The 19,596-nt window shown below is 39.9% G+C and overlaps 1 protein-coding gene across 1 annotated transcript in view; it reads left to right on the top strand.

Annotated features, from left to right (window-relative positions):
- The first annotated feature begins 1,277 nt into the window (after positions 1-1,277).
- LOC140701201 (uncharacterized) overlaps positions 1,278-19,596 on the top strand; it is a 67,951-nt gene continuing 49,632 nt past the window's right edge. Inside the window, exon 1 of the mRNA XM_072976630.1 lies at positions 1,278-1,746. Coding sequence (XP_072832731.1) covers positions 1,278-1,746 — 469 coding nt within the window. The remainder of the gene's footprint in view (positions 1,747-19,596) is intronic.

Genomic DNA, 19,596 nt, shown 5'->3' with positions numbered 1-19,596 from the left:
TAAAAACCTATTCTCAATGCTTCTCTTTGAAGCTATATTTAGAATGAAGCTGTAGGAATTGTTTCCAGAGATAGGGAAATATGACAATTATCAAAATTTTTCCTGAGCCTTTTTTCTCATTAATGACTGCAAATCCTCACAACAATATGATGCAATCACAAGATCAGGCTTTGAAAAGCAGCCTGGGTGTTGCCTTCCCACAATCAACACATCCTTCACCAGCTGCTCTGTAGAAGCTTGACCTTGTCTGGCAACGCAGCAAATCTCTTACTCGAGAACCGGAATTGCCAACAAAAAGCAACATCTCTAAAGGGGAAATTAAAACATCTCCAAACGTGAACTATGGCTCTGAAAGGGTAGTGCTGAGCATCAGCCTCTGCTTTTGGTCAAGACAAAGTAATTTAATTTCAGGCACCATTCACTGGAAAGCTTAGGATGCTGGAATCGGGTCTGAAATTTTGGCATTGCGTAGGAAATCTATCACTAATATGGAGAGATGCTAGAAGTTTTAATGTATAACTAAGGTGGTGGCTGAATATATTACACACCTGAAACTGTCCCACAAGGCTGTAAGCATGTGAAATTGTTTAAAGATTGCTTTATGTGAGCCTTGAGCATTTAGATTTCAGGGTTCAATATACTGTATTGAAAACAGGATCCTTCTCAGCCAAACCAAAGAGAAATGTGTAGAAGCTGAAGGAGAAACAGGCACGGCTTGGTTTGGGGCTTTACACTAAGTGGACAAAAAAATGTTGACTGCCATTTCAGTAAAGAAAGAATGTTGCCTGCCACCAAGTCATCAGCCGCTGCAGCTGACCCAGATGGTAGGCCCTGAGGGGAACTCATGATAGAGAAAAACAGCATACTGGCCCTACATAATTAAGACGCATATCAAAGAAATAATGTCAATGAGCCCAGACTCCTCCATCTTCCCAAACATAGAGAAGAACTAGAATCATAAACTTGAGATGTCTGGGGGTTTTTCTGTGATTAACAGTAATCTTTTGATGTTTGACTACATTTTTTTTTTTTCTAGCAAAGACTCCTATATAGCCTGGATCCTCCCGTACCTCTTTGAAACAGTTCCTATGAGCTGTCTGAGAGCCACCTTTCTGGGCTATGGTTCTTAACCCCGTCGCCAAATAAAACACAATTCTCAACTTTCAGTTGCACATTTTTCTCCTGACTAGGAAAATATTTCAAGGTGTGACAAGGCCCTTGTGTTTTGAACAGGATGGGGAACAGTGCTGAGGTCATAACCTGTGTCTGCGGGTTTCATGGGTATGTCTAGCCCATTAGGTGAGCACGGCTGCAAAGCATTTCAGGGACCTTCAGGGCAGCGAGGGCAAGGGGAGGAACCCACGCATCCTCCCTGGGTTGACGATTCCCCCACATGCTCTGTGACCTCGGGACACGCGGTCAAGCCTGGTGACAGGCAGGACGTAGGTCAGCGCACAGACGTGTTCCCTGGATGTGGCTGTGCGCGTGTCCCGCCCAGGCGTGAACTGCCCCGCCCCCAACAGGGGGAGGCGCGAGTGGGGGCGGAGATGGGCGCCCGGGTGAACCGTGGAGGGGCCAGTTGGCCTGCAGGGGAGAACGATGGACGCTACCTCCATGGGCCAGGACCACATGGAGCAGGGCCGCCCTCCAACACCCGCAATGTGACCTTAGACCGCTTCCCGAGAGAGGAAGCTCCGGAACGGGTGAGGGCGGCGGAAGCCCCGCGAACCCTCCCACAGTCTGTAGGTAAGGCTGCATTTTATGTTTCTACACAGTTGAACCTGAAGGCAGATAATTAAATACTGGATAAGGCGAACCCAGAGGCAAAGCTCCCTTGGGGTCCCTAGCTGCCTGTGGGGCAAGGTTGGGAAACGCCTGGCAAATTCTTTTTCGTCCACTTGCAGAGGATGAAGGCAGGAAGTGAGGGGCAGGGACGCAGAGAGCGAGGAGGGCGGGAGAGCGCGCGCGCGCGGCAGAGCGTGAGCGGCGGCGGGAAGCCGGCGCCTCTCAGGCGCGAGGAGGCGGGAACCGGGGGCTTACCGGAGTTCTCCCGGCGGGCTGCACCCACGGGGGTACCGGAGAGCGGGTTCTCGTCTGGTTCTTGCCTCCAGAGACAAGACGCGGAAGTCAAGAAAGTCAAGTGAGGGTTTCTGAGGAGATGGTGCGCTAGCTCTCGGCGGGGAGACTGGGCAGCCTCGGGTGAGTAGCTGCCTTGAGTTTCCTCAGCAAGCTGATTAGATGGGGTGTGAACAATGAGGAGCAGAATATTCACTGGGGAAGGCGGGGTTTGGGGTCGTATTTCCCGGTTCTCATCCCTGCCCCGCCTTCCCGAGGGGAAGAGGGATTATGTCCCTGTTTGGTCCGGGTGCGAAGTGTCATGGCGTCGGTGCGTGACGGGTACTAAGTATCCGCCAGGCAAATTTCATGATAATAAGCGTTTAATGAAGCTCTACTGGAAGGGGAGTCTCCCCGTCTTGGGCCTAGTCATTTCTAACCAAGTTATGCCCTGTTCTCCATTGCTTGTGTCGTTCTTTTAATGGTTGTGCCCTGCCCCCTTTCCTCCTGTCTCAGAAATAAACTCTTGCAGGATTTGCTGCCAGGGGTTAATTAGTAGTTAGTAAATTTATGTTGAGAGGAAAAAACCTCGGTAAGTCTCCTGGTAACAGTTTTTGGAATATTAGTCTGAGGCTGGGTCATGGATACAGGGCCCTGTTTCCAGGGACAAGGAGTTGGCTAGGGAGAAGCAGAGATCACCGTGTGAGGCACGAAGTCTGGGATTCAAGACTGGGCTCAGGTTTTCTGCCGGGCACATGAGTTCAGCTGCAATCCAAGGCATGGATTCAAACATAAGGGTAAATAGATTGTGGACCTAGGATCTTCTGTGGTGCAATGGACAATCAGGGAATCCAGAAGCTCTCCTAAGCCCATTGGAGAGCAGCCTGAGGGCAGTAGAATTAACTCAAAACCTTGCTGGGTCAGATGGGACTTGTGTCTGTTCCTAAACTGGATGGCATATAGCCGAGCACTCAATAATTAATAGTTCCCTAAACAAAACATTTGGAGATGCTACGTTGGATCCAAATTTATAAAGTAAAGACAGTGTCCAGTGCATATTGTTACAGTGTTACATTCTTTAGGAGAAGTTCACTCTCCATTTTATATATCTTTCACAGTGTAGGCAACACTGGTTTTCTTATATCTACCGTAGAACTGAAAAGAGTAACCAAAATAAATAAATAAATAAATAAAGTCTAGAAGGTTGAACTTCTAGTTCAGTGTCATATTTGGGATGGAACTCAAAAAAGATTACCTAGTATTGACACAGGCAGGAACCAGGGACCTGGGACCCTGGGTTACAATGCTTGCATTGGGACTGAGCAACAGAATACAAAGAAACTATAAAGGACTAAAAATAACTGTGTGAATGCACAGTTGGGGCAACCTATGAGCAATAAGATATGAAAATACCAAAAACCCAACCGCCACTTCTGAGGTGTTGGGAGAAGGAGCAGGGTACTGGGAGCAGAAGCAGGATACTACACATGATTCTAGCACATGGCACCAGCAACAGGGTGGGCAGACCACCTAAGCCACCCCTCCAGCCTGCCCCTACCCTTACCTCATTTAAGGGACCATCAGGGAGTGAGCAAGGGAATCTGTTGCTTGCTTTTGCTTGCTTGGACTGCAGCTCAAGTCCCAATAAAGCCTGGCATGAATTTCTCATCTGGCCTCTTATCGATTTCTGTTGATTAAGGAGGCCAAGAACCCTGGTTGGTAATAGTATCATGACTTCTTACTTCTCTTTGTAACCCAGAGACATTTCCCCTATGTTCCTTTTTCTCTCTTATCCACTTTGAAGGATTCATTTACATCCTTCAAAGTCCACCTGGAGTCCCTGATGACTCCTATAGTTCACAGTGTAAATCCTAATATTAAGCATATATTGTTCTCAGGTGCCTTACACTTTTTCTTCCCAACTTGTTTGGGAATTTTGTTTGATGTGTTTTGGATTTCCACAGCCTAGAGGAAATAAATATTGATTCAATTGTTCTGTAGCCCTTAATATTGGATAATAGAACCTGTGCTTTTTAATCACAAAACTACAGTCTAAAGTAGAAGCTGCTAGTCTTGGGCAATATGTAGGATCAGAAATATCTAGTAACACATATATAGTCCTTGAGTATTCCTTTGTATAAAAAGTGTAGACAAGGTATATGATCTTAGACTGTCTATTTGCATTACCATGAAGGTTGGAATCCATGATCCCTGAGAGTCCTTCCATATCTATGAGTGTGTCTAATCATAAGAAGGCCTGTGCAGTAGCTCTTTGGAGACAGTGCAAACTCAGCCTGGATGATTAGATGATTCTAGGAGGAGCAGTTATGTTGCTCTGTCAGTAGCATTGAAGGCCTGTGTGGGCAGGTGGAATCTAGAGCCCAGGCTGAAGCTGGGAGGCGAAACAAGTGATGGGGCAGACGTGGGAGAAATTCTCACCGGGGAAGGGGCAGGATTCTATGGCAGGCAGTGGATGGAGATCTGGCAGGATATGTCTCATACCAGAAAATTCAGTCGGCAGATGGCAGGTACCTACATAGAGGCTGGGGCTCATGGGCAGAATTCCAGCTGTGGGATGATATGAAGAAGGGAAAAGTTGGGGGTTGTGGATGAAGTCACCTGCTATATCAGTAAATGAAGGATTTTGCAGCCATCAAGCCATCAGCCACTGCAGCTGCCCTGACTGTGCACCCTGTGGGGATTTAGGGTGGAGAAAAGAAGGATATGGCCCTAGATAGTTAAGGTGCATATCAAAAGGATAATTTTAATGAGCCCAGACTCTTGCATCTTCTCATACATAGAAAAGTACTAAATCCATTAATTTAAGATGTCTGTTTTTCTATAATTGACAGTCATCTTTTGATGTTATGACTGCTGGTTTTTGTTTTTGTTTTAGTGGGTTTTTTGGTTTGTTTTAGTTTTTTTTTTTTTGCCCCCTCCCCCGAACTCCTATATATTGTGGCTCCTCCCTTACCTCTTTGGAGCAGTCCCTCAGAGCCATCTGAGAGGCTGCCTCCTGGGCTTAAGTCCTCAGCAAGTCCTTGGAATAAAACATAATTCTCAGCTTTTAGGTTGTGCATTTTTTTTTCATTTGACAAGATCATTTCATGAAATTGGAGGGACAAGAAAGTAATTATAAATCCCAATTCTTGATTATACTCTGTGATTAGATCCCAGACCTGCAGCAATTCTGAAGAGAAACAGAGTGCTGTTAGCCTGAGCTCTTCACAAGTCTGGGGAGACCAGCCTAGACTGAGAAACTGATCAAGGCCAAACCTCTAGGGTTTTAGTGATCTCAGTTGTGAAGGTCACAGGGAGGCAGTGACAGGGAACTAAGCAGATAGTTATAATCTATTGCCTGCCTAGAAAAGCAACATAGATTTGAATTTAGTACTTGCATGTTTCTTTGAAGATGTGTTAATATTTATACAAAGCTGACTTTGATAGAGACACTGCTGATTGCATGAGAGATGGAATGTGCTCTGAGGGGGGTGGTCAGGTCAGATTATAAAAATAAATTCTTACAAGTTTTTTTCCTAAATCACAGATTTCTCTTTCAAGGCATATTTTATCAGCTGCTCTGTCACAACCTACAGCTATCTTCATGCTTTATTTCTTTCTTAAAAACAACAACACTGTTATTCAGTTGATTTCTTCTGTAATCTTTATACCTTCAAACATGTTTTCCTTTTGCCATTTTCTGTGGTGAAATGTGTCATTTTTCTGATTCTAAAGTAAAGAGGATGTAATAGTTTTTATCTCTAAAGCTCACAGAAAATGAAATCATGTATTTTAAATCACTTCCATTCCATTTCCCATTCTTGGCTTTTGTGCCAGAAACGATTTCTCTTTCTAGTCTTTCCCACATCCCTAAAACCTTTCTTAAAAATTCTTCTCAGACAAAATGAATCCACAGTCCTTCTATGTGAGCTGTGTGCTTCATTATTTACTGCTCATCTATCACATAAATATATATACTCATAATACCCTAATTTATTGTGGGGCAAAGAAGGCTCCAAGAGCAATAGGGAATGTGTGTGTGCACGGGTGTGTTAGGATAAAGAGGGCTTTTTATAAGCACTTAAGGAATATACAACAGATTGAGTTAAGAAAGGCAAAGCTGGAGGGCATCAGATAGAAAATTTGAGCCAGGCTAGCGGAATACAGATTGTTCGAGGGTCTTGAATCAAAAAGGACAGTGCATTGGCCCAAAGAACTGCCAGAAGAGCAATTCTGTTCAAGAAGGGAGGTGAGCTCCTAGCTGGTCAGGCAGGCCCCCCTTTAAAGACCAGGGATCAGAGAAAGAGATGGCTTCTTTGGAGACGAGCAGGATATATAAAAAAACTTTTTTAACTGAAATATAGTTGATTGACAATGTTATGTTAGTTTCTGGTGTACAGCATAGTGATTCAGTTTACACACACACACACACACACACATATTATTTTTCACTGCAGGTTATTACAATATATTGGATGTAGTTCCCTGTGCTATACAGGAGAAAGGACCTTGTTGTTTATCTGTTTTGTTTATAGTTGTTTGTATCTGTTAATCCCAAACTCCCCTGCCCTTTCTCTTTTGGTAACCGTAAGTTTGTTTTCTGTCTGTAAGTCTGTGTTTTGTAAATAAGTTCCTTTATATCATTTTTTATACATTTTTGAAAAGAACCTAGACATAGCTAATAAACTGGAATCTGGTGGACTTTGTGTTGTGCTGGTAGCTTTATTTGCTGCTGTAGCCCAGGAAAGATCCCTTTGTGATCATCAAGGATTAGAAGTTTGGCTATTTGGAGCTCACCTTCTTTTTAATCTTAGGAGAAAGTCAAGTGGCACTTCTGGTTATAGCAAATTGGAAGGTGCTCATCTTGACTTTAAGTTTCTTGGGGGCAGGATGTGAGTTTTCTAAATATTACATGCCCAATACTTATCACAGTGCTTAAAATATGGAAAAAATTTAAAATACTGGTTCTTTTCCTCAGGAATGGGCTGGTAGAACCATAGGGCTACTTATTTTCTGAGAACATTTCTCTAAATCAGCCATCACCAAACTATTATTTTGTAGACATTCACGAGCTTATAAAATCTCATCAGTGGATGAGTTTTTTTCAGCTATATAGGCAAAGGGGATGGAGTATTTTGACATTTATTCATACTGGCAGATCCAGAAGGAAAATAAATCCACCTTCCTATAGAATTAAATGTTCCACAAGAGCCCAACTGAAGATTTTGGGTTTGGGTTCTGGTTTTGTATTTGTATTTGTTTTTACTAGCTGAAATAAGCAACCATTATTACAAGCCTGACATTTGTTTTAGTTACACTCCTAATAGCATTTTGGGGTTCAGGTAACAATTATGTAATTGCCAGGGGAAATGCAAAGATCTTTTTTCAGAGATAAATATGGGTTCTGTGTACATGTTACTCCAGTGGGCATGGCCCATGTTGAATGGTAAGAGATATTCTGAGCAAAGTCCATTCTCCTAATCGTCAGTTGATGACAGCTTTGACTTTCTCATTCCAGGTACATCAGGCATGTAGATGGATGATGGACAGATAGGACACCCACTGAAGTATACTGGAAATAGCTCATATTTGAAAGAGACTAATAGGCTATTTTATTGCTCTGAGGCATATACTTTGAGATCTTTACATCACAGCTCTGTCATGAAGTCATAACAGAAAAAAAGAGGGGCTACAGAAAAATTATTTGCTCCTATTTTTTGTATTTTACAAAATTACTTTTGAAAATAACATTCTCTTTGATTTTCACGTTTTCTTACACAAAGACCTTGAGGAAAATACTCAATTTGAGTTTAGCCTAGGTTAAAAAGAAAACATCCATGAAGCATATGTGATACATTTGTTCACCCCAATCCCTTTTACATGCTCAGAACCCTTAGGAAGAAATTCAAGTCTGGGTAGAAAGCAGTTTTCCTCAGGAAATCAGTACCATCCATTTTCCTTCAATCTTTGTATGGTCTCTGTTATATTGTGATCCCAAATTGCTTTGTTTTCTGTTATAGTCACTCATACATGTCTCTTTAAATCCTTTCAAAAATAGCCCATAAGCAACATAAAAGCAAATGCTGTGATCTGTTAATCCCCTGATGTAGCACCTAGTACAAAGAAGGGGTCTATAAATATTTGCTGAATAAATTAATAAAAGATATCAACATATATCATGTGTAGCTAGGTTTCTGACACAGTAATAAAAATTTCTTATGCTCAAACTTGTAGAGTGTAAGGAATGTTTTATATGAATCTCTGTGGAGGAGGAGTCCAGGGAAAGGGGCGTGGAATGAAGTAGGCCGGTTTGCATTTGAACATGGGTTTCTTTTTTTTTTAACTGAGGTATAGTTGACGTATAACATTATATTAGTTTCAGGTATACACTGTAATGATTTGATATTTGTGTGTATTGCAAAATGATCATCACAGGGAATCTAGTTAATATCCACCCATACATAGAAAACAGGAAATTTTTTCTCCTGTGATGACAACTTTTAAGATCAATTCTCTTAACAACTTTCAAATATGTAATACAGTATTATTAACTGTACTCACTGTGCTATGCATTACATTTCCATAACTTATTTATTTTATTTTGTAACTAGAAGTTTATACCTTTTGGCTCCCTTCATCTATTTCATTCTCCTCCCCCACCTTCAGTAACCACCAATCTGTTCTCTGTATCTATTAGCTTAGTTTTTGTTATTTGTTTCTAGGTTCTAAATATATGTGAAATAATGTGGAATTTGCCTTTGACTTATTTCAGTTAGCATAATGCCCTCAAGGTCCATCCAAGTTTTTGCAAATGACAGGGTTGCATTCTTTTTTATGGTTGAATAATATACCACATATATATATGCCATATTTATCTATACATATATACCACAAAGAACATTGGTTTCTTTGAAGGAGTTCCCCCTCTTTTTTTTTTTTTTTAAATCCTGTGGAGGGTAGCAGTAGACAGGTCACTACATGGATGTGGGAGATAGGGTAGGCCTTCATTTGGCAGTATGTTTTCATTTATTAAGTAATTTACCTCCCTATACAGCACTCATCACGTTGACCCCTATGTCAACAGGTCAGTTACTGGGTCTGAGAGGAGTCAGGGACAGGTTGCCCTAGGCTTGCCACTGCTGCAGCAGAAGTCAGAAGAGATAAGGCTATTGCTAAAGAGAGGCGGGTGGTGGGGTGGTGCAGGATAAGGATATGGGATTAAGAGATACAAACTACTATGTATAAAACAGATAAACAAAAAGGATCAATTATACAACACAGAGGATTATAACCATTATCTTGTAATAAGTTTTAATGGAGTATGATCTGTAAAAACACTGAATCACTAAGCTATACACCTGAAACTAAACTAATATTATAAATCAATTGTACTTCAATTGAAAAAAAAAAGAGGCCTCTTCTGAATCTTTTTACATGGTCCTCTTGTAACATATAAATCCTAGGTGTCAGCAGTCTATGATGACCAAATAACTTGTCGTTTCTTTTTTTTGTTTGTTTATTTTACATGTAGTCCGATGGCCTGATTGGTAGAAATTGTCCCCTCTGCAAAGTATCCACAAGCTGTTTCTAGGAACCCCCATGGTCCCATCTCATACATATTTGGGATCAAGTCTCTCTGATTTTTCCTCCTCTACTCATGTTGCCACCTCAGCCCTGTTTGACCCTTGCTATATTGCTGCTTTACTGAGCCAGGCAGCAGTCTGCTGGCTTCCACTCCCCCCAGTACATCTGCCCAATGCACATCCACACTAGTCGAAGGGAGAACAAACACCACATCATATTGGGAGGTGGTCCCTTTGCAATTCCTCACGGGGCCACTGACTTTACTGAAGCCTTGAAAACAAAGAACATTTTGTAGACAGTCATTTAAAACTGCAGTTAGATGTGGCTACTCCTAGAGTGTAAACCAACGTCATAATTCCTTACTAGCCTAGCTTCTTGGCCAACTCATGGAGTGCTACCAGGTGACAGAGGGAAGCTCACCCCTGCTACCATGAATGCCACAAGCAGTGTGTTGCCTTAGCCTCCAGAGCCTTGGTTAACACCTGGACCCAGGAGGGGAATAAAGGAGCTGTTTTCCGCAAAGCCAGGGCCACCTCATTATTAAGCCTTTCCCAGGACTATTTACAATGGGACAATCCATACAGAGCTGATGAAATCCCACCTCTCACATGCATGGACTTGATCTGTCACCATGACCTTCACAAAATAGCTTCAAGAATAAAAGATTTTACCCTTGAATATTACCCTCTAATATGGTTTTTTCCACCTGGAATGAACACAAACAGTCCCACTCAAGTTGTGCAGCACTGAATGTAGTCTAATTCCTGCCACTCTTGTTTATCTAGTATAACATGAAGAGAAGTTAAGGTGTGAATCAGTTACCTCTCCTAAGCTATTATCATCAAATGCTTCCTTGCATGTGTACCTACCATCCAAGAATGGACCTTTTCATTTACACATAGATCATGCATTTACAGATTGAGAAAGGGAAGACTCTCTTAACTGTTAGGGGCACACAATTACTCTACTGAGTAAAATGTTCACTATCTTCAGCCTAAGTCATCTGCGGGGCAAATTCACAGAACTCACAGCTTCCCCAGGAACACAGAGAGCCTGCCCTTAGATATGCTTCACTAAATGTCCATTTAAGTAATTTGTCCAAAAGAAAGATAAACCCTAGTCTCCACCCTAGGAGGAAAAATGCTTATTACTTTAAAAATGACCATTTTAAGCTTTAAAAGTATTAAGGTCAAGTTTTCCTAAAGCATTCCCTTCTCTCTACATCCTAACACCCTGTTCCAATATCATGAAATCATAAAAGTTTCATCTAAACACTGTTGACTTATCTTAAACCTACCCAGTTACCTCCATTCCCAGATTGTTTCACTTGAAAAATTTTCTAATACTAATAGGCATTCCTTGTATAAAAGAAAGGAAACATGGAGTCAGTCATAAGGGAGAACAGAAATTTGCAAGGTGGGAAGGTGGGAGATAGTAAAACAAGGCAATGCAATCACACAGAGCTGGCTTTGAGTTCTTGCTTCAACATTTACTAACTTATGATTCTGAGAAAGCTATTTAACCTTCCTGAATCTTATCTAATATGTGGACAATAATAGAAGTTTCCTCAAAAATTTTGAGAGGAATATATGAGATAATTCATGTCAACTGCCTAGCTCAATGCAAATCTATTATTATTATTTAAATTATCTTTAATAATTTCATGTTAAATTGTACTTTTCTAAACCATGAGAACTCCATTCATGATACTACCTTAATATTTCCATGACAATCTTTCTATAATTTCTGTTACAATCGTCTTATTTTTGCACTCAGTTAATTGAAGGCTGTTGGCAGGAGGGTGGGGGTCATACATGGCTAACAGATAATTACTACAGGAGGTTGAAGATGAAGCAAAGGTGATAAACCTTCCTCTCAGCGGGCTTGGAAAAAGACCACTTGATCTGATAAGAAAATGCTCATGATACAAGGAAAGTCATAGGAGAGAGACCACGGAGGAGCAAGAAGTCCTGTCCTTCAAGGTGGTCTTATACATACCATAAAGGGATTGTGAGCTATGGACCCCAAAATGAATCAGATTAGAAGCATCTTAGATGTTCCGCTGGTTTTTAACTTGAGTATCTAAGAGACTCAACACATAGGTGAGCAATGAATGTATGTCAAACCTGATTGGGATGCTTACAGGTTGGGTTTGTGATCACTAAATTTGTGCTTGCTTCTCTCTGGTTGTCTACACTGAAATTGAAAGCTATTGAATGTAGTTTCCTGTGCTCTACTGTAGGATCTTACTTCTTATCTGTTTTGTATATTGTAGTTTGTATCTGCTAATTCCAAGCTCTTAATTTATCCCTCCCTGATCCCTTCCCCTTTGGTAACCATAAGTTTGTTTTCTATGTCTGTGAGTCTGTTTCTGTTTCGTAACTAAGTTCATTTGTGTCATTTTTTTTCAATTCAATATGTAAGTGATACCATATGATATTTGTCTTTCTCTGACTTACTTCACTCAGTATGTTAATCTATAGGTCCATCCATGTTGCTGCAAACGGCATTGTTTCATTCTTTTTTGTGGCTGAGTAATGTTCCATTGTATAAGTATACCACAGCTTCTTTATCCAGTCATCTGTCAGTGGACATTGAGGTTGCTCCCATGTCTTGGCTATTGTAAATAGTGCTGCTATGACGATTGAGGTACATGTATCTTTTTGAATTAGAATTTTCTCCAGTTGAATGTCCAGAGAATAGGTATATTTTGAGTGAATACTTTGATATACAGTGTTTTATTGATACCCATGTCAGGGGTTTATTGTTACCCATGTAAGATGCAGGGAAGAAGCTTGATTGAGGGGCGTATCTTGGTGTTGAGAGTAAAAACTTGTGACACTCAAATTTTAAAATAGGATTTTTAGGCCAACGTTATCAGGGTTAGTCCTTACTCAGACCATCATCTTTAAAGAAAGCAAAAATGCTCATACATACTTGAGCTTGTCTATCCTGAATTTAATTACAACTCATTTTGGGGGAGGGGGGTCTAAAGTTCACTTATTCCAGCAGAAACACAACTTCCAGCATCTGGGAATGGTATGAGTGCTTTTTTTGAACATTAAACAAATCTTCTAAAAGCACATTTTGTTGAATTACATTTGACTGAATCAGACACACGTGAATTGAATTTATTTGAAACAATGGTATGGAGAATTACGAGGCTAAATAGCTTAGTGTTGTGTTTCAGATTTTGACAACATCGGCTTGTAAACATTGGAGTAGGTGGGCTCTGGGTCGACTAAAATGACAGTGTTTTAGAAGTCTTTTACCCTAAGACATCCTCTAGATCAAGAGTCAGAAGCTTTCTGTAAAGGGCCAGATGGTAAATATTTTAGACTTTGTAGTCACATGGTCTCTGTGGCAGCTACTCAACCCTGCTGTTGTAGCAGACAGCCCTGGACAGGACATAAATAAATCTGTGTAGCTGTGTTCCAGTAAAACTTTATTTACAAAATCAGCTATTGGCTGAATTTGGCTCACAAGCAGTAGTTTGCTCTCGATAAAGAGAGTCCCTAACAGGAGCCAGGAGTGTGTCCTTGTAGGGAAGAGTCTTGACTCTTGGGGTGACCTGACAGCAGGTCTAAATTACCCTGGAATGTGGTTAGTACCCTGTTGCCCTCCTCTCACTCTTGGCTGTTGATTTGATATGTAAATAAGGAACACTAAGTCTAGAAAAATCAGAAAGTAAAGATAAACAAGAAGAAGAAAATAGAACTTCCTTAATCCCATTCCTCAGAAAACATATTTCATTTTATATCATTTTACGTATTTCACTATGTGAAGAAATGCTATGTATTTGTAAATACATAATTTCATTTACAAATATTAGATTATACTATGTATATGTATGTGAATACATGGGTATATATATGTATACATATATACATATGTGTGTGTTTATACATATATGCATGTATATACATATATATATAGAGTGTGTCTGTGTTTGTGTGTGAACACATTTGGTAGACATATAATAAGCTTCATTAGACTGTAAGAACCCTTACTTGACCAATCATGTGGCAGTGGATATTTTTATATGTTCTATTATTGTTGAATATAAGTGAAAGACCATAGTCTTTAGTTGTAACATTGGACTATATAGATAAAAATGACTTAATATTCCCTCTTGTGATCTTAAATTCTAATTTTAACTGAAAGCAACTTAGTCTTCATGATGTGTCATATTTTTAGATAATTTTCAAATACACAGGTAAATTTTTTTAAGTTATTCTAGATTTTTTTTTGTCTGCCAAATTATTCCTGGGTATTCTTTTGAAAGCAATGGCCAGTTGCTTTCAGTTATTAATTCTCTTTCAAAATGTCCCAAAATTTGGGATCAGTTGCAAGGATCCTATTGAAAATTTTTACTTTATTAGCTGTTTGGTGCAAATCAAAATCTTGGCTTTAAAAAAGAAAAAAAAATCCTTGTTGAGGGCAGGGGCTAATTTAACTTTGGAACTTGCCTAGTGTGAGGACTTCTTAAATTGGCCTGCAGAATCTAAATATACAGCACATCCTTAACGTTATCTGTTTAAAAATCAAGGGAACGGAGATGCCTCAGCTGAAAGGATATGGTCAGAAAAGAGCCTCCAGCATCCTCCTCCATATAATCTCAGTCAGTGTTCCTTCTAGGTGTTCCAAATTAACAGCGGGGCAACTCTTATTTTTTTATTTTCCACTTTGAACATGCAGGTGTTTCTTTCAAGAAGCCCATATGTTCTTTTATTAGCTTTATCCAAAGTGCCTGCAGTACAGCCTCTGGTAACATGGCACACAGCCAGTTTCCTTACAGGACTTTCCTACTCCAAGGAGAGTATGCAGAGACTGAATATAAGTGTGTGTGTATGTGTGTGTTGGAGTTTGTGCATATGTGTATGTGTGCAGAAGAGATGGAGCAGGAGAACAGCAGCATCCTCTCTGGGCTAGTGGATCACCTGCTCATGGCGCCAGCAAACCACCATGAAGATTACTGTGGGCGAGGCCTGGGGCCCAAACTGACCCCACGCCAAACTCCTGTTCGTGGCCTGTTTCCCAGCAGGCTGCAGCATGGCTGTGGCAGACCCCAAGAGCAACTGTCTCTGCCTGGCAAACGGGCCTTAGTCCAACCACGTGGTTTTCTTGAGTTAAAAATAACAGTAATTATGCAGAAAGAGGAGCACCACTCAAAGTCAGCTGTTCCTGGTTCAATCAGGATCATCAAGAGGACCCCAAAGGTGAGGGTGTGGTGATGTGGGAAGTCTGTGGAGGGAAGGAAATAGGGAGACTTCTGTGGTAATGACAGAGAAATGGGAAATACCCAGAAGCCTAAGCAAAACTGGCCAAAACGTGCTGGGGAAATAATTTTTTTTGTGAAAGCATATTTTCAAATAAAGAAGATGAGCAGGACGGAATGACTCCCTATAAATTATTTTGTATTGGGTTTTCTTTCTTATAAGTCACCTTCTGGTGACTGGCCATCCAAAAGTGTGGTTTGTGGATTGGCAGCATTAACATCAGTTTGTTAGAAAAGCAGAATCTAGTCCCACTCCAGACCTCCCAAATTAGAATCTACAGTTTTAAGAAGATCTTCATATGATTAGCACACACATTAAAACCTGAGAAACTCTCCTGGTACCATCAGGAAAGTTTAAGTTCTGTATTTAGATATACCTATTATTTATTTCAAGCAATGCTGATTGTAGTATTCACCAAGAGTTGTTGGGTAAACAATCACTCACTAGCTCAACCTACATGGGGATTCAGGAAGAAAAGTTAAAAATCTTCTAAGTGTTTTTGGCTGAAATAGATAACAGTGGGAGAATTACATTTATAAGAATAATAAAAACAAAGCAATGTGCATTTACACATTTTGAACCACTGTAGTTGAAATGTGTTTGCTTTAATCACATTAGATATGCCTGTGTTACTCTAGGACATTTACTTCAAGGAAATGATGGCATCACGAGGTATCGTATTAAAGGTATTGATTAGCTGTCATAAAGTCAGCTTAGAATGGCATTCAGTGCTGACTAAACTGAAGCCATTTGTCTCAGATAAAATTGTACTAGGTAATCTTAAATTTAGCCTATTAGATAAATAGACTATTAGATACCTTGACTTAGTCTATTAGGAAAAATTGATAAATATCATCTATTAGAGAAAATTGAAAATAAAAAGATACAGTAATCCTTCTAGGTGGCAACAGTCTCTTCAAAGAATGGTGTAAAAATGATCCAGACTCCAACTTTGTGATAAGTGGACAATGTGAGATTACAGGCAGCCTCGGGACTCTGGATGAGGAAGTCACCAGGGCATCATACAATGAAGCATGATGCGTAGAACTCGGTGGTAGGAGGGGCAGCGGAATCTCTGCCTAGGTAATCTGAGACATATCCTGCTGTTGACCTATTCTTTGAACTCCACCTAACTCTTCTGGAAATCCTGTACATGAAACAATGGCAGGATATCTCTGGAAAAGTTACAGAAATTCAGGGTGCAAAACACATTGTTCATAAACTCATGGAATCTTTACATGCAGCCCACCAAATTAAAAATATTTTTTAAATAAGGAAATTCCTTGCTTATCAAATTCAATAGGCTTTTACTTTAAAAGGAAAAAGCAGTTTTAGCTTCTTTGCAGATAAAAGTTTTTACACCTAGTCATTCTTAGGAAAAATGTTAATGAACTCATGTAATGGTTCTTAAACTTTAGCATGCAACAGAATCATCTGAAAGCTTTATTAAAAGACAAGATTTTGGGATCCTGCTTTAGATTCAGTAGGTCTGAAGTAGGGCCCAGAGTTTGTATTTCTAACAAGGTCCCAGATCATGGCTTTGCTGCTAGTGTAGAGATCACACTTTGAAAGTCACTGAACTAAAGTAAAGATATATTACTGATTACTCTAATGAAAGATAATTTTATATACATTTATTCTACAAACATTATTAGGCATTTTCTATGTGCCCAGGACAATGTTAGTTGCTGAAGATGCAAAATTGAAACTTCAGCCTTGCCCTCCAACGGTCATAGTCTAATGGGATCACAAATCCAATGGAGAGGCACCTCTTCTTCTGAAGCATTAAATCAGAAGCAGAAGAATCCCCTGCTCTTAGTACTGGAGGAGAAGAAACTCATGCCCCCCATTCCCTGTGCCCCCACTTTCCTCCGCCCTTAGTAGGTCTCTAAACAACACAGAGAGGGAACAAGCATCATTTCACCACCTTCTCATCCAAACCTGATGACCTCAAAATAAACATCTAGTTGAAGTATGGAGGTGAAGAAACAAATACATTTTTTTTATTGTAGTGTAATTGATGTACAATGTTGTGTTAGTTTCTGGCGTACAGCATAGTGATTCAGTTATACACACACACATATATATATATATATTCTTTTTCATTATAGGTCATTATAAGCTATTAAATTTAGTTCCCTGTGCCCTCAAGTAGCACCATATTGTTTATCTATTTTATGTATAGTAGTTTGTATCTGCTAATCCCAAAGGCCTAATTTATCCCTCCGCACCCCCTTTCCCCTTAGATAACCATGTTTGCTTTCTGTCCGTGAGTCTGTTTCTGTTTTGTAACTAATTTCATTTGTATCATTTTTTAAGATTCCACACAGAAGTTATATGATATTTGTCTTTCTCTGTCAGACTTACTTCATTTAGTATGATAACCTCTAGGTCCATCCATGTTGCTCCAAATGGTATTGTTTCATTCTTTTTTATGGCTAAGTAGCAAACTCAATTCTATTTGAATTATAATTATTTCTAGGTAAGAATTTTGTGATTACTGTCACATGGCACTGTCTGGAAGCAAATAGGTTTTTTAAAAATCTATACTAAGTTTTTAAAGTTATTGTACAGCCAAAGATACTTGTCTTTGACTGCTCAAGCCTTCAAAGAGCTTTTGGGCATCCATACTTGCATCACTGGCAAGAGGCATGAGAGTACTGCGTCACTGAAGAGGGCATAATTACTATGAGTCACTTCAAATGTGGTCGTGGGGAATAATAAACATCAGATAATCTCCCAGGGGGCAGAGCCAGGGACCACAGAAAGCAGTGGACAAGAGTCTCTTCCAAAGAGTAGACCAGGATCTAGTCTAGTAAATTTTCCTGTCTCTATACTAGGGGGCTTCCCAGTGCCTACCCAGCAGGATATTTACATTGCTAGAGATAGGCATCTACTGTGTAACTCCTATTGCTATTTAATGGAAGTTCCTACAGCTCTTTTCCTGTCCCTCTTCCATCATTGCCTGGTGGTTGAGTATGTACATTAGACTGAGAGAATGAGGGGAGATATAGATAACTTTTTTTTTTAACCTATAATTTGCCAAACCAAATGAAGCCCCATATATTCTTGATGCAGTGTTGATCATATCATTCAGAAGTCCTGGACTCTGAGCTAGCTACAGTAACCAGGTAAACTTGGGTTTATCTCTTTTGAGGTAGTGTGTTTTGTATGAGAGTTATTCTTGGATGTTTGAGAGTTAGAATCTGGAAAAGGTGATTCGTGGCAAACGTGTGCTACCCTTCTGTATTATACAAATGTAATTGGGAGATATCTTCCTAGCTGCTCTTACATCTAGGTAGACCCCTTGGATAATATTATCAATGAAGTGTAAGTAATTGCATTGTTACAATCAGTGATTATAAGTAATGTGTATTCCTTCCTTTCCTAGATAGTTAAGTGTCAGTGTGCCCTCTTCAACTCCTTTTCCCTGTCCGCCATCTAGATGTTGACATCCAGAGTGACTGTGAGAGTGTTAAAGATGGTAGAGATAAAAGATGAAGGAGCCTGGATCCCTGAGTTACCACTTGGAAGAAAGTCACCAGACCACATCCACACTGAATTGTTGTATGAGTGAGAAGTGTACTTTAGATGAAGTCACTAACATTTGAGAGTTTATCTTTTAGTGTTACTTCAATGTAGTGTTACTTTAATGTTACTTTTGTCTATTAGTGTTACTAAATTGTTATTAAGTTTTCATTGAAGCACGAGTGGAGGCTCAGGAGAAAGAGCAGATTAATATGAAATAAAATGAAAGTACCACATTTTTCTCTACATATCTGAGTTGTAGAATGGATTAAAATTTGTGACCATGTCACACATAAGCTATGCCTCTTACAGTAATCCTAAGAGGCCACTATTGTGAGCACCATTATACAGAAGAAGGAACAGAGACTTAGGGAAGTTATGTGATGCACTTACGTCATGGGTGACAGATTCAAAATTCATACCCTGGTCATTCCAACTCCAGAACCCATAGTCTTTCCCCTCTCCCCTTCCACTTCTCTGCCAGTACTACTGATAGGAGCAATTTCTCTGAAGGTGACTTCCTACTGAGGATAAGCTGCTTTTCTTTCAGCAGACTTTTATATTTTTATCACCTCTTTCAAGAAAAGGAGACTTCTACTGAAAATGGTGGAAATGAAACCGTCACCTGATGATATGTGTATAATCTAAAACTGATAGTAGAAAGGGAGAAAGCTGAGACTGGGGTACAGGCAGAACTCAGAGACCCTCACCGTGGCCAAGCCATTCCTGAAAGCAAAGAGGGAGTATCTGACATTGACCAACCCTACCCTACAACAGATAGCCTCTGGCTAATGTTCACAGAGCTAGAAAGGCAAAGTTAACCTGAAAGATTGATTGGTTAATCATGATCAGCCAACTGAGAATCACAACTATTTATTCTATAGAAAAATGTTGCTACCAAGCCTAGCTACTCATTGAAGACTTTCATTTGGAGTAAAAGGATGCTTAATCTTTTGAGATGTTGCATCTGGGTCCAGTTTGGTCTTGTCAGCACCGTTGTCCTTAATTCACCCCAATGCCACATGGGATTAATTTTTAAGAAATTCTGAAGCATGCTGAGTATTATTCTTAGTTTAGGTTAGCCACAGATTTTCATTATTTATTCAATTAAAATGATTTTATACTTTGTTATTTTCTTAAATTAAAATAT

Source organism: Vicugna pacos, chromosome 14, assembly GCF_048564905.1.
Source record: "Vicugna pacos chromosome 14, VicPac4, whole genome shotgun sequence".
Classification (NCBI taxonomy): domain Eukaryota; kingdom Metazoa; phylum Chordata; class Mammalia; order Artiodactyla; family Camelidae; genus Vicugna; species Vicugna pacos.
The sequence above is the reverse complement of the archived record's forward strand: the minus strand, read 5'-3'. Positions and strand labels throughout refer to the sequence as shown.